This window comes from Vipera berus, assembly GCF_964194415.1.
Source record: "Vipera berus genome assembly, chromosome: 3".
Classification (NCBI taxonomy): domain Eukaryota; kingdom Metazoa; phylum Chordata; class Lepidosauria; order Squamata; family Viperidae; genus Vipera; species Vipera berus.
This window is the reverse complement of record NC_138204.1, coordinates 170,760,716-170,777,371: the sequence shown is the minus strand read 5'-3', so window position 1 is coordinate 170,777,371 and position 16,656 is coordinate 170,760,716. Positions and strand designations below refer to the sequence as shown.

The 16,656-nt window shown below is 38.3% G+C and overlaps 1 protein-coding gene across 1 annotated transcript in view; it reads right to left on the bottom strand.

Moving 5' to 3' along the window:
- TAF4B (TATA-box binding protein associated factor 4b) overlaps nt 1-16,656 on the bottom strand; it is a gene marked incomplete at its 5' end in the record, with an annotated part of 75,009 nt that overhangs the window by 38,036 nt on the left and 20,317 nt on the right. Inside the window, 4 exons of the mRNA XM_081325593.1 lie at nt 2,895-2,951; nt 4,675-4,800; nt 6,555-6,685; nt 13,123-13,292. Of these exons, the coding sequence (XP_081181719.1) occupies nt 2,895-2,951; nt 4,675-4,800; nt 6,555-6,685; nt 13,123-13,292 (484 nt within the window). The remainder of the gene's footprint in view (nt 1-2,894; nt 2,952-4,674; nt 4,801-6,554; nt 6,686-13,122; nt 13,293-16,656) is intronic.

Here is a 16,656-nt window from a genome sequence, read left to right as displayed (position 1 = left end):
CATCCTTCTAATTTGTGACATTTTTTAAAATTCCCTATTGTATTGTATTGTAGAAGCTTTTAATAAAACTTGCAGGTTCCTTACATATGCAGGAGTTGTGGTGGCACAATGGTTAGAATGCAGTATTGCAGGCTAATTCATTGCCCACTGCCATGAGTTTGATTCTCACTGGCTCAAGGTTGACTCAGCCTTCCATCCTTCCAAGGTCAGTAAAATGAGGGCCCAGATTGTTGAGGACAATATGCTGACTCTGTAAATGGCTTAGAGAGTGCTATAAAGCACTATGAAGCGGTATATAAATCTAATTGCTATTGCTAAGTGCAACTTTGTATGCAGAACTTCTGCATGTATGAAGCACTTTCACTTTTCTGTAATTATAATGATTTCATTTACAAATTCTTACATTTTGAAATGCAAGATGTGCATCTTGAACCTTCTAGGCACCTTTCCAATTACATTAAAGTTAAAGCTCAGTGCTAGTGCAAGTATTACTCCCAAGTGGTTTAGCTATATTTATATCTTGAACTAGATTTTTGAAATTTTCTGGTATCAAAATCATGGTCACTGCTCTTATGTCAGCTTCATAGTAATTAATTCTGTCATAGAACAATTAATCACATCTAGAAATAGTGTCTTGATATGCAGCCTTCCCCAACCTAGTATCTCCAGATGTACGGAAGTGTCTTTGGACAAAACTGGCTCCCTCAGCTGAGAAATGGAGATGAGCATTGCACCCTCAAGTCAGGCATGATTGGACAGGGGAAATCTTTATCTTTATTTCATTCAGCAATTTTATTCTAGAAAAGACGAGGTGCTACACTCATGCCCTTTGGTTTACGTGCATATTACCAACTGTATAAGCAATATCTGACACTACAGGATCATTTTCTTTCTTCAAATATTCCTCCATCCTTTTCAGTAAGATGTTATTTTTCAAATAAATTAATATAACCTGTTCTGTGCTGAGTTGCCCATTCTAGCCTTTGATCAACCCCCCTAGTGCCCTTATGCCCTGCTAGTTACAGATGCTTAGATATAAGTACATTATGCATTGGTGCCTCCTCCTGATTTCCCTTATCATGGATTCTGGCTGTAAACTCATAAAAATGGGGAGATGTATTTTTGTACTCAACAGTACATTGATCCAGCAATGCTCATCATACTAATTTATTATATAAAACAAGGGGTCTCCAAAGCTGGCTGGCTGAGGAATTCTGGGAGTTGAAGTCCACAAAAAGTTGCCAAGTTTGGAGATCCCTGACCTAGGTTTACTGCAATAAAACATATGTCAAGTACACTGCCAGGAATATTTTTAAGAGGGACCAATATGAACAAGCATGTATGGTAACATGCATATACTCTATAGTGACACAATCTGGCCTGAGGTGTTTTTTTATCCTAAAATGCCCTACATTTCCTTCTAATTCCAGCCTACAGACTTCCAGCAGTTCACACACCACCCCTCTGTTCCAAAACAAACAAGGGAAGCCAAATGCTGCCCGCACAGAATGTTGTGCAGGTCCTAATGGAGACCAATGAGACCCAAAGACCAGGTCGCTTTTGTTAAAGGTGGCAATGTGCAGCAGCCCTTTTGACATGAAAGAATGGCATGCACCTTTACTTCTTCACTTCTTCTCATCTAGGAGCCTTTCTTTGCTTTGGCTGGAAACTGATGCATTGATTTTCAGACCACTTTACTGGATTGCTATTTATTTTGGCTCACCTCTTACATTAATCCAAGCAATAAGGGCTTTTAAAGCATCCATAAATAACCCACTGCTGCTACTATTGGCATCTAGAAGCCAACCGTAGCAAGTTAAGCAACAACAAATTTCATAGTTCAAGAGGCACAGTTAAGAAAAAGGTTGTTCAGAAAAATCACTCATTTACTACAAAAATCCTTTTTAAAAATGGCCCGGAATCACTCAAGTAACTATAGAAACCAATTTCTTAAGCTCAGTATCACACATCTCCCACCTCAATTGTCTTTATTATTGTTTTCTGTCAGATCCTTAATCAGAAATGTGAACAGGCTTGATTTATTCAATGGAGGAAAAGAATCTGTAGGTCAAGTTAAGAAAAAAAATTCTCACTCACACAGTTTTCAACCTTAGGTATTTTCATTTAATTCTGTTCCCAGTAGCTCTGGGGGCAACTCCAGCGAGATCCAATATTAAGGCTCAATTAAAATAAGCTCCAATTAGTGGAGCTTTTTTCTCTCCGGCTAAAAAAGTCAGGAAATGGATATTGGGAAATGTAAAAAGTCAGCTACTGAGAGGAGGCTGCAGCAGACATAAATGAACTTATTTGTTGATTTCTGCAGTTGCTATGCAGAGGCCTCTGGGAGTAACAGCTTAACCAGTCTAAGCTATAAACTAAAACCCCTGCAGCTAAACATGAACTGTGTGAAACAAGGGCTCCATTCCAGAACAGAAAACTGCTGGGCCCAGAAAATTAAAAGCCAGAGGCGTTTTCCATTTAAAACTAAATCCCAGTACCACCTCCCAGCCAAAGAATTATAAGCAGTATCAGATTTACAAAACGAACAATTACCCTGGAAAAATGTAGGCTATTGTACAGTCCCAGATGCTAAATCTTAAAGTCTCTTTTCTTCCCCCTCCTAATCCCACATTATATTCCTATCCAGCACATTGCTGGAGTTGAGCTCTGCTTAGAAATAGTTATTTGTGAACTATGAAAGTAAAGTGTTGAGAGCTGATAAATTCACTGGCCTCATTTGAAGCGTTGCCCTTGCCTGCAGCAGTTCTTGTCCTTCCCCAAGGCCTCCACAAATGGTATGCAACAGCAAAATAAACCCTGACCTAATTGCCAGGGGAGGCCTGCCAACCTTTCCTCCTAACACAAAGCCAAACCTGATAACCTGAAAGTCGTACCTCTTTGGCTTTCTGCTTTAAACGCAGCTGCTCTGGATCTTCTTTATTGCAACGGCTCTATTAAAAAAGGAGGGAGGGAGGGAGGGTGAGGGGGAGGGTGAGAGAGAGGGAGAGAGGGAGAGGCAGAAAATGAAATGTAATGGAAGTTACCCAAAATACAAACATTATCTTTAAATATTTAATCAGCTACATTTTTTTGTTCTGATTGGAAATCTTAGCTCTAGGGGCTTCATGCCGCAAGCCAGACTGCCTTGGTTCTCCCCCACCCCTGTGTGCCCAAACATCCTTTCATCAGGGACGGTTGCCTTGCTTGTAGCCCAGAGGAAGCTTGAACTAAAAATGATGCTAACGTTGTCAGTCAGGTCCAGCGTAGGCATGATGATGTTCATGTCAGGAGCAGACACTTGGGGAGAGAAAAGGAAAAGAAAGGCAGAAGGGAAAAAAAAGAATGCTCTAACCCCATGTTCTGCTGGAATAATACAGCAGACTGCCTTAGGGGGGCTAATTTTAAACTCCCTTTTTTCAGAATGAGGTAGATTTAGAAATAGAGCCATTTATACGGGTTGTGATAATCGGTTAAAATGTATCTGCCAAGAGGTCAATAAAGATGATCAGCCAGCAGATGTTTTCAGTAAGTCTGCAAATACTGGCTAAAGGCCAGATAGCCACTGACACCTGTAAGATTGGAATATTACATGGGAAGGAAGTGAGACTATGATCCTGTGCAGAAGGGAACCTATCCCATTAGCTAAGTGGAAGCTGTTAATTTCAATGAGTTCCATCCACCATCAAACTTCCATCCAACTCAACGCTTCCAGAACTAAGAACAATTGTTCCACTGGCTATTTTCTGGAGGCTGAACCACAGTTTACTTTAACAATAACCTACTTCCTGGGACCCCCGCCCCCCACTCTATTTACATGCTCTTGCCTCTTTTTAGAGAAGCTAACTTCAGTTTTCTTGTAAGGTAGTCCTCAACCTATGACCACAATTGAGCCAAAATTTATGTTGCTAAGTGAGATATTTGCTAAGTGAGTTTTGCTCCATTTTACAACCTTTCTTGCCACAGTTGTTAAGTGAATCATTGCAATGGTTAAGTTAGTAACCGGGTTGTTAAATGAGTCTGTTTACCCATTGGCTTTGCTTGTCAGGTTGCAAAAGATGATCACATGATCCCAGGATGCTGCAACCGTCATAAATATGAGTCAGTTGCCAAGCATCTGAATTTTGATCGTGTCACGTGACCATGGGGATGCTGCAATGGTTGTGTGAAAAACAGTCATATGTCATTTTTTTCAATAATGTTGTAACTTTGAATGGTCACTAAATGAACTGTCATAAGTCGAGGACTACTTTTACAGTTTATACTTTTCATTAATTAGGAAGTCTTAAGGAGACTCCTCCTCCTTCCAGGGGGAACTCCAGAAATTACCCCTACACAGTGCTTTTTTTGTAAAAGAAAAAGGTGCCGGAACTCACACATGTCATACAACCCACCTTGCCTACACTACAAGGTTCCATCCAAAAAAGGTGCCGGAACTCCGTTCTGAGCATTCTATGACAAAAAAAGCCTTGCCCCTACATGGCGACAGGACAGGGGGACCTGCCTAGATACTGGTATTTACTACATAGAACAGGCTTAATATATCATCCTTTCTGCAGCAAGTTTTAAAAATTATTTCCTTAACATAGAAAGATAAGAAGTAAAATAATTCCAACAAGAAAACAAAGAGGAAAAAATGATTTCCACTGCGATTCCTTGCCTTCTGAATTCTCTCACCTTGGCTGCCCGGAGCAACTGTTCTTTTTCTTCTTCATCTTTCCTCCGTTTCTCAACCTGATCCAATTGTTCAAGAAACTGAAGCTGAGACCGCGTATCATTAGATAAAATGTACTCGTCATTCCCCTTAAAGAAAAAGAGCATAATTTGTTACATGCGCAACAAAATTCTGATTTCAACCTAAGGATCTATTTAATTACAAAATAACATAGAATACAGTGATTTGTCAATCATAGAAAACAAGAACCTTTTAGAGATAAAGACCTACATATTTGACATGTCACTTAGCTAACTGTGTTTCCTTTCTGGAAGCATTTAAAGTCCAAATGCCCTTTTTCTCATAATGAACTCAATTTTTTATTCACTTGCATATCCCTTTGTGGCACCCGAATAGAAGTTGTCTTTCATTTGCAAGTAGAGCCATTCCTGGGAAAATCCCTGGGAGAAACTTCAAAGACAGTTCTGCAGTCTCTTTGTTCTAACTGGGCTCATTGGATTTTTTTTAATAAATAAAGGCAGTTGCAGTTAAGGTTTAGGGGTATTTTATAGTTTTGTATTAATTTTATTGAATAGGGCTATAGCATTTAATATTTTTAATTTTTGTACATTGTATTTTATTGCATTGCCCTGTACACCGCCCTGAGTCCTTCGGGAGAAGGGCGGTATATAAATTAAATTAAATAAAATAAATAAATAAATAAAAAAAAATACCAAAAAAAATTGTTTTCTGATAAAGTTTACATTACTGCTGAATTTTTTTTCCTGAAAAGCATTCTTGTGATAGTATGCTTCCTGATAGTAAAAATTCTCAAACACATGATTTTAAATGTCTAACTCCAAAATAAGTCAAATGTAAAAAGGCAGAGGTAAACTCTGTAGGAAAAAGTTATGGAGCTGATTAATTATGAGTGTCTGATTAATGGAGGGAGTTTTTCACTTATGACCACAATGAGGTCCAGAATTTCAGTTGCTAAGCAAAAGCAGTTGCAACCTTTTTTTTCTTTTTTGCCATGGTTCTTAAGTGAATTACTGCCGTTGTTAAGTAAATCATACTTAACATTAGGGGAATCCAGTTTCTCCCATTGACTTTGCTTCTCCAAAGCCAGTTGGGAAAAATGCAAAGGTTGATCACATGACCCCGGAATGATACACACATCATAAAAACATGCTAGTTAGGTGCATGGATTTTGATTACATGATCATAGGAATGGTACAATGGTAATAAGAGCAGAGACTGTTTTTCTAGTGCCATTGTAACTTAGAATGATCGCTAAATGAATGGCTGTTAAGTGGCTGTGTGTACCTTTCTCTGTCTATTAAAGGGAAAGAATACAGTTTGTCAGAGATTTTAATCTACTGCAAATGAGATTTAAAATTATATGAAGGCTATTTATTTATTTATTATTTAAATGCATTGGTGCCCAACTCCTATGGATTCCGAAGGCTGCAGGCTGCCTATCTTTAACTTAATCAAAAAATCCCAAATAACTGTATGGAATAATACTTAAACAAAAATGAATGTTTTACTTAACCAAAAGGGAAAAAAATCTGTTTACATATTTAAACTTCCATAAGACTATACTTAATTTCTACATTGCCAGACTTTATCCAAGCAAAACATGCGGTCCTTAGTGATTACAATGGTTAATGCACTTTTCTCTCCCTACAAATAAAAGCAAAAGAATCAGGAGTCTACAGAAGGCTACAAGGCTTTTGGCTCCTTCCCATCTATGAATACAGCTTGTTTTATCAAGATTTCGCACAGCGTATATAATCCAGGTCCTGTGAGCATAAATTCTTCAGGATAAATTAAGATGAATCATTCCAGGGTACCGTTATTTTAAAAGGAGAAATTGAAACTTGGCAATCATTATTTTTACCTTATAGGTCCTTATACGATGCTGAGCAATTAAAGTTAGTTTTTCTAGAAGTCCTCTTAATCTCTCCTGTGTAGCATGGGAGATCAAGTTCAGAACATCAGAATTAACTTCCATAATGTCATGCCTTTTACCTGTTGAGGCAGAGAAAATCCATTACGTATTTTAGTACTAGCTGATAATTGAAATAATTAGCACAGCAGGCATCCTGTTCCCCCTGGAAGTCATACCCATTATGAATAAAGGTTTGGGAGATTGTGATTTTCCTGGTAAAGTCACAACTTCAAAGATCTTAGACGTTACATTAATAAAACCTAGCCTACAGCTTCAGAAAATAGACATTGTTTCACTTAGCCTCTAGAATCACTCTCCTTGCAAGGTCATTTATAGGATAAAGTTAATAGGAATGCAGAAATCAGGCCTTCTGGTTTGGAAAAGGAGAGAAGCAGTAGCTGTAGAAGCTAGTGCCATCTTCTGTTAATTTCAGTAATTAAAAATACAGACACAGTTTTTGTCCTGTTTGACATTGTACTTATTAAATCCTGATGTGTTAATGAACAGAGGTGTCTAGTGAAGGCATACCTATACTATTTGTGCCCAACCAAAATAACCTATGGCGACTTCCGGTCTTGCGCAGTAGTGCAGCAGCCAAGAGATTTCGGGGCTCCGTGCACTTTGGCTGAATTTCTTCCTGTTAGGGGACCCTAAATGTGCCAGAAGTCGCCCCGAAGAGGCGACAAAGAAGCAAGTCCCACGGACCATGCAGAGACGGCCTAACCAGCTAGCCCAAGCTACAAGCACTATTTTAAGCTGATTGTAAACAGCGCGTTTGAATCTGGGTAAGATCATTGATTTTCTCTATCCCAATTATTAACTTTCCTGGAAAAAAAATTCCCAAGAAGCAAAAAACCTCCAAACGTGAAGGAGGGGGATTTTTGCCCCACCGTTTTACTAACGGAAGCGGTGAATTAAACCTTTTATAGAGGACCAAAACATACAGAAATGAAATGAATATAAAACTTAAATTTGGATGTTTGCAATTGTTGAATGGTTAAGATTCTCATTTTAAACGCAATTTTGGGAGAAGGGCGGTATAGAAATTCAATTAAATAAATAAAAACTTTTATTTTGATAGTTTGAAAAATAAATTGGTGCTGACATCTAGTGGTGGATAAAGACTAAGACAGCTATGGCTTTTATAAAGGACTTGGCAAAATCTGGAAAAAACTAATTTGTGCTTGTGACCTTCAAAGCTATAACAATAGAGAACAGCTGTGACCAAAAAAGAAAACAATTTGGGTTGCAGACAGAGAAGATTATAAACTTCAGGAAACCTTTTTGAACCTTTTTGGATTATAAATATTTACTAAACTGTGACTCTAAAGCTATTTGCAGAGAAAAGAAAACCTAGATTCTTGACCACTATGGAAAATCAGAGACTTGGAGAAAGAACTTATCAAGAAAAAATAAATACCTTTCAAGAGGAGACATATGAGATGCTGCAACTAATTCAAACAACAATGACTTCTAACCACAAAGAAATCCAAAATAACTCTGAAAACATAAACCAATTCATCTGCAATTTAACTTTACAACCAAAAAAATCCCAGGAAATAGCAATAGAGAAGGAGCAGATAAAACAGATAACTGAACACAAATTCGAGGATAGAGACTCAAAGATGGAACTTAACACAACAAAGAAGTATGATTTAACCCAAATGGAAAAAAATTTAGAAGAAATATTAGTTTTGGAAAAGGCAACTTATACTTTAAGACCAGAAGACAAATTTGAGGATAAGAAAAAAGACTGGTTAAAATGGATTGAAGATGTCAGGAACACCACTCGAACTGGAGAGGCAAAAAATGATAAGAGATACAGAGAAAAAAAGATTTTCAACAAACATGAAAAAGCAAATGCCTCTTCCAAAGATATTGTACTTGACTTATTTTTATATCTATAGTGACACCTACAAGAATATGGAAAGACTCTTTGATTCAGCAGAATATATTGATTAAAGATATTGGGCAAAAGAAGAAGGCCAAAGTGAAAATTAAGAAAATAGATGATGGGATTTATCAGAGAGAATATTTAAAAAAGAAATACCTGTTTGATTATGGTTAAAGTAATTGAAAGATTTTGAATATGAAATTTACTTTAAGAGGGAGGAGTCCCTCAAATAACATAGTACTCTCTCTTCTCTTTTCTTATTTCTTGACATGAGTAATATAAAAGAGTTAGAATGGCTTATATATAAGGACATATTTTAGGTATTTACATGTGATTGATTTTAAGAAAATTACAATGGATTGGGAAAAAAATGTTTTGAATAAGAGATAAAAGACCAGATGACTAGATTTATTAAATTGAATATTTAAAGATTAAATATATTCTTAATTATGGTAAAAAAAGGATGGAAAATTTTTGGAAATAAATATGTATTTGCTTAGGGGAAACATGGACTTTCGGTAGTATGCTATCTTTTTATCCCCCTTTAGTCTTGTTCTTTTTTTCTCTCTTTTTAGTCTTATTTATTCCTTAAGTAAGGTAAAAGTTACGGGGTGGTTTACATGAGAAAAAATAAAATAAAATATCTAAATGTAATAAACTTTGAGAAAATCTTAACCAGTAAGAATGTCTTGAATATTGTGGGGGGAAAAATGTAAACAAGAACTATAAACGGGATCTATGATGAGGCAACCAGAATGACTAGATAGGAAAGAAATATTATATTGATGTGATATTAGCGGAAATATTAGAAAAAAATATTCAATTGTTATCTATCAAAACAATAAGAATTGTATTAACTTAAGGTTGGTAAAAGAGAACATTATGGGAATAAGAGGAAATCAAGTAAAGCTATTATGTGGATTATAGATCATAGAAACCAATGGTTAGCGAATGTTTTTTAAATGTAAACCCAGACAACACACTGCTTACCGAATACTAAGGTGACCATATTAAAAAAAATAATATATTACAAAATAACCTATGGCACCCACCCTTCTTAGAGAATAACTTGGACAGCTCACTCAGTTAAGATCCAAAACCATTCTCTTTCCATTTCCGTCATAACTGCAACTTGTCCAAAGTTTGCTTTTTCTGCACTGCTACTGTCCTCATTCCCTCCACTAATATTCCCTGGAGCAACAGGAATGCTCTTTGTTTCAAGTGAAACTGCCTGAGCAATGTTCTAAGAGGAAGCATCATCTCTGTCATGCCCTTAAGTTGCACACATATTAATTCAGGGCTCTTTGTCTTGTTGACAACTGACCTCCATCAGTGCAGGCTTAGGAAAGTACTACGAGTACCTGAGCAATTCAATGCTACAGCAGCAAACAACTTCAAAAACACACACATCCAAAGGCATTTTCTTGCATCTCTTCCTCAGAGGTGTCATAACTGAAAACACCAACTGTAATGATGTAGAAAAGGCATCTTATTTTATGCCCAGAGTAAAATGTGCTTTCGAAATAGATGCATACAGCTCCTGGCTTCTAATGGCAAGAGAACAGTTTAGTTGAAAACTAAACAGTCACCTTGTCTTGTATATTAAATTATTGGGATGTGTTATTAACCAATACATGCCAGATTTAGAGAGAAGTTTTGTCATTGCAAAAAAGCTTTACCTTTAGTAATTCGGATGCTGAGAACCAGTAAGCAAAGAAAGAACTTGGATTTGTTTAAAGCATGGATATCTTAATTAGCACACACCAGACTAGGTGTTCTACATCTTACTCCTAAATCTTTTGAAGCAATACTCAAATACAGAATCTCACTTTTCTCAGAATGAAAATATAAACAAGGCTTATTCTCCAAGAAAATACAGGACGCCCATGACTGCAGCTAACTGGGCCAAGAAGAGTTCTTTCCATATTTGTGTAGTATATTGTATTACTGTTATTATTGGAAAATGATTACGTTGAACTACATGTATTTGTTGCATTTCTTGTAGACTCACCAGAATTAGCTCTTCTAGACCAGGGCTTTTCAACCAGTGGCACGGGTACCACCTGTGGTACATTGGCACCTGGCAGGTGGTACGCAACCATCCTAGAAAAGTGGTAGCGTGGGAAGGGAATGAGCTGAACCGGTGGCAGCACTGCAGAAGCCTGAGTGAGAGATGGCTGGAGCTGCAGGGCTGTCAGGGCTCAGTGGAAGCGCCAGGATCAGCGCCAAACTCCAGCTGGAGCTAGGCACTGATCCTGGCGCTTCTGAGCTCAGAAGAAGCACCGATCAGCTGGAATGTTACAGCATCTCCAGGGTCTTGTGATTTACATTCAGATGCTTGGCAACTGATTCATATTTATGATGGTCACAGTGTCCCAGGGTCATGTGAAGTGATCAAAACCTGCTACAACCACCCAGCAGAGGAGGAAAGATAAAAACCAAACACCCCCCCACCCCACTCCCGCTGCCAATCCTCAACACAAATGCTCACAACAATGAAAATCTCAGACAGAAGGAAGAGCGCCGCCGGGTGGGCAGTCAGGTGTCTTGCTCGGCTGTGGCTTGGGGGGCACTTTTTTCAGTGCCATTGTAACTTCGAACAGTCACTAAGTGAACTGTTGTAAGTCGAGGACTACCTGTACTTCATCACTTTTTTCCTTTTTTTTTTTTGGTCATCAAGTTTTTGACACCTTGCTAGGTGACTGGTGGTACTTGGATGTTGCCATATCCTAAAAGTGGTGCAATGGGTGAAAAGATTGAAAAGCCCTGTTCTAGACATTTAACGAAAGGAAGGAGCAAGCTAATTTATTCCTCACTGTAGGTATCGCTTCTTTGCCCAGTAGAAAAGGCACAACAGTTGTGAGCCGATGTTCATTCAAGTGCCTCAGAAGCAGTATTAGTTAGAACATCAGCACACACTAACTTCTTCCAGATAAAAAGAAACTGGGATCAGGTCACTGACATGCCCATGGAAATTAGGCAAATTAGATCAGAAATGTTGCTCTGAAAAACAGTTCAAATTCAATTTCCAAACCCATTTCTTCACATGCACAAAAGCATCTAAATACTATGGGGACGTTATTGCTCACTTGCAGATGTTTCATTACCCAACTAGGTAAACATCAATGCTAATGAGTGTGGGATTTGTTCCCTATTGATATACATTAGCTTGCTCTGCCAATACTGGTGGGGTGCACGTTTCCCCTTGGTAGTTCCTTAAGATTTTATTTTCTGCTTGGTTGTTTGTTGGGCGCTAATCCTTGTTTATATAGATGTTGTTTGCTGGACAAGATGTTTTTTTCTGCTTTTTGTTTCCTCCTTAGGTTTTTTTACTGTTCCTGCTGAATGGCTCTTCTTCCCTTGTGAATTTTATTCCTTTGAAGACGATACTAATTGTTGAGTTTTCTCTAGCTGTTCCTTTTTTATTTTAGCAAAGGTGCCTATACATCGGATCTATATTTTGATTGTAAGTGTGGGAGTGCCATACTTTCCTGATGCTACATTATGGTTTCTGCTATGAGTCCTGAGATCCATAGCTGTTCCTCTGATTTGTTTATATTTGTCCATCAAACTTTAAGTAGGCAATGAGACAGAAATTGATGAGGTCTAGTATTCCGGATTTTTTGACTTTACTGTATTTGGCTAGGTTGGGCATGTTGTATAGTATTGCTGCTATGGATTCTTTTGCTAGTTCTGGGTCTATGGTGCTAAGAGTGCTGTGATGTCAAATAAAATCATAATTTCATCTTCTATTTTTAGATATTAGAATTTATGGCGGCATGTAGGTTCTCTTCTACTGGACATCTAAATAATCCAAATAGATTCAGATCCTGTTTTACAGTTTCAATTGTTTTCCATGTTTTCAAATAGATGAATTTATTAAGTGAATAAACTTTGAAAATAAAGTAAGGATCTAGCAAAAAGTATCTTCCAGGGGATTTTCAGGACAGCTGTATGAGAAAGACAATGAACAAAGTCTATGGGTTCATTCTATCTGGACCAGGACAAGCACATATTTTCTGACTGCCGTGAATAAATCATACAATACTAATAACTCTGTTAGCCTATGAAGTGGACTTGGCAATCATGAACTTTTGTACCAAGGACTTACCTAGTTGATGGGAAAGTCATAAATATTTAAAGCAACCTTTAATGTCTTCTGAGAAAATCATGGATGACAGACATAGGAAACTCAAGTGGTTTAGTACTTGCTTGTAAATGTGTCGATTTCTGACCAAATAGGTGAAAAGGTACAGGTACCGGTAGATTTTTCTCAATTGTTTGTTTCATATGTTTTCATTCATGATCTTTTCAGAAACACTCTTGCAATTCTGTTCATATTGGTCTCAGGAAAAAAAAGAAACCTAAGACAATGATGATCCCATGGCCCTAAAAAGTAGCATAAAATAAACTTTTAATACTTTGAGGATAACTTCAAATGTATGCCCTTTGTTTCAAGATGAATGTTAAGTTTGTTCTACAGAAGTTCCATTATATCCATTTTAGTAATGATATGGCCAACACTTTACTGCTTAGATTGGACACTTTTACTGTGAAAAAAAATGTGTTTCTTCTTCAAACAAAGAGTTGCAAGTGCCTTAAATTATTCTCCGAACTTCTCACTTTTTTTTAAGATCCTCCTCTGCAATGCCTCTGAAGAAAGGAGAAGCTTCTCTGGACAAGAGCACAAAACAGTACCGATTGCTTCAGAATTGGTTGACAATATGCACGCATGCTCTTCACTCAAGTTAACACCAGCCATAGAAGCCACATCATTAATGTCATCTTCTTCCCTAAAAGCAAGCATACATTTTGGATTGGGTTATGCAAGGAAATAAAATTTCCATTTAATAAATGTGATATTTATCCTTAGGAAAAAAAAACTCAATTACTTCACTTATTTGGCATATAGTACTAAAATTTAGCATAAACACATTAATGGCTTAGTATTATTTCATTCCCCTTCATGGATTACTGCCTTGTGGCGAAGGGGCTTGCATAATTCAATGAAGCTATGAGCTATGCCGTGCAGGGCCACCCAAGACGGACAGGTCATAGAAGAGAGTTCTGACAAAATGTGATCCACTGGAGAAGGAAATGGCAACCCACTCCAGTATCTTTGCCATGAAAACCCTATGGACAGTACCAAAAGGCAAAACGATATGTGCTGCCACCACGTGGCTGTTTTGGAGAAATTACAATGTGGGCAGTCAGACCCTCCTACCCTATGATGTATTTCCTCTTCCCTCCCCTTTCTGGGATGGACTTCCTCCTCCTTTGTCCCTGGAGAATCTCCTCCTCCATTAACCAGCAAACATGTGACAACAACAGACATGTGCAGACACTGAGAGTATTACCATTTTCTGACCTTGGAGATACCTTGGAAATATCTTGGAAATGCTGTACAAACATCATCTTAATACACCCACCTACTGTATTCGACTCTACATGCAATAAAGGTATTTCTATATGATAAAGGGGGTTTCCACGAGTTCAGCTATCTGGAGAGAGAGCTATTAATGGTAATGGCATCTGCTTATATAGACCATAGAAGTCTTAACAAGGGATTAATTACAGTACAATGGCTTTTGATCCAGAATAGTCAGAAAATGGTAATACTCCCATCTTATTTGTCTCTTGAGAAACCGATATGCAGGTCAAGAAGCAACAGTGAGAACTGGACACGGAACCACTGATTGGTTCAAAATTGGGAAAGGAGTCCGGCAAGGCTGTATACTGTCACCATGCCTATTTAACTTATATGCAGAGCACATCATGAGAAAGGCAGGGCTAGATAAATCAAAAGTTGGAATTAAGATTGCCGGAAGAAATATTAACAACCTAAGATATGCAGATGATACCACTCTAATGGCAGAAAGTGAAGAAGAACTAAAGAGCCTCTTGTTGCGGGTGAAGAAGGAGAGTGCAAAAGTTGGGTTGAAACTTAACTTTAAGAAAACCAAGATCATAGCATACGGTCCTCTCAAGTCCTGGCAAATAGATGGGGAAGAAATGGAGGTAGTGACAGATTTTATTTTCCTGGGCTCCAAGATCACTGCAGATGGGGACTATAGCCAAGAAATTAAAAGAAGCTTGCTCCTGGGGAGGAAAGCCATGGCAAATCTAGACAGCACACTAAAAAGCAGAGACATCCCCGTTAACAAAAGTGCCTATAGTCAAGGCTATGGTCTTCCCAGTTGCAATGTATGGCAGTGAAAGTTGAACCATAAAAAAGGCCGAGCACCAAAGAATTGAGGCCTTTGAACTATGGTGCTGGAGAAGATTCCTGCGAGTCCCTTGGACTGCAAGGCGATCAAACCGGTCAGTCCTAGAGGAGATCAACCCTGACTGCTCTTTAGAAGGCCAGATCCTGAAGTTGAAACTCAAATACTTTGGCCACCTAATGAGAAGGAAGGACTCACTGGAGAAGTGCCTAATGCTGGGAAAGATTGAGGGCAATAGAAGAAGGGAACGGCAGAGAATAAGGTGGCTGGATGGAGTCAGTGAAGCAGTAGGCATGAGCTTAAATGGACTCCAGAACATGGTAGAGGACAGGAAGGCCTGGAGGAACATTGTCCATGGGGTCGCGATGGGTCGGACACGACTTCGCACCTAACAACAACAATTGTTTCATTTACATTAAGAAACCAATTTAGGCAGCCAGAGTGTGAAACGTTAAGAAATGAGCTGTGGGCAGGCTTTCAAAGACATAAAACCAGGCCAACATACATTTCTATAGCATAAAAGTCAGCATTTAACATCCAGTTTTTATCCAGAATATCTAATGAAAATCCACAGATAAATATTATCAACAGCCCTTATATTCTTGGATGAACATCAGCCAGAAGAGGGAAATTGTAGAGGGAAGGAAAATACAAGTTTTTGTATGGAAGATAAGAAGTTAAGGTAAGGTAAGCTTTATTGTCATTTTTTTTACTGTGAGGGCATTGACCCACATTAAAAATGAAATTTTGTTGCCTGCTCTGAAAAGTATGTATCTATCCATACACATGCATAATACACATATAAATATGCTAAATATATATACACCCCTATACGCCCCTACACACACACAAACACACACACACACACACACAGAGTGACTGAATCTGGATGTTCTGTTTCTGATACCACGAAGTCTCCTCCCAGAATGTAACAAGGAAAACAGGTTGTGAAGAGGATGTGTAGCGTCCCAGACAATCCTGTGGACCCTGCTCAAACATGGCTTATATGCTATGTCCTGAATAGAAAGAAGTGAACTACCTATCTCCATCCTCACCACTCTCTGCACTGCCTGTCTGATGCAGTGAGGCTTCCAAATCAGACAGTAATGCAATATGACAGAATGCTCTCAATCATCCTCTATAGAAGTGGTAAGGACAAGGGAAGGAAGATGTACTCTTCTCATGTGATGCAAAAAATGCAAGTGCTGCTGTGCCTCCTTCACCAGTATCTGACTGTTGAATGACCATGCTAGCCTACTTGTTAGCTGCACACCCAGAAAATTGATGCTAACCACTCCACAGTTGAATCATTAATACAGAAGTGTGTGGCTGTCCCTGCCTTTTCTGAAATTGACAATGATCTCTTTAGTTTTTCCTACATTATAGATTTTTGTTACACCAGTTCACTAAACTCTCTAAACATACTTCCTTATGGTAAGCACCCTCATTGTCATCTTGAATAAGACCCACTACCATTGTATCATCCGCATACTTCACAATGTAGTTGGGAGCAAACCTAGCACAACAGTCATGGGTCAACAGGGTGAACAATAGCCCTGAGGAGAACCTATGCACCAGAAAATGGTGTTAGAAATATTAGTCCCCACTCGCACATACTAGAGCCTATCAATAAGAAAATCACGAATCCAGCTGCACAAAGGAGTATTAAAGTCTAAAAGGCCCAGTTTGTCTACTAGATGCTGAGTAATGATTGTATTAAATGCCAAACTGAAGTCGACAAACAGCATTCACACGTGTTTCTTTCCTCTAAGTGCGCCAAGCTCAGATGGAGAACAGAAGAAATAGCCATCCTCTGTAGAGTGATTTGGATAGTAACCAAACTGAAGCAGGTAAAATGCTAGAGGGAGGCCGGATACTATAATGTCCTTTATTAGCCTCTTAAAACATTTCATAATGATGGATGTAAGTGCAA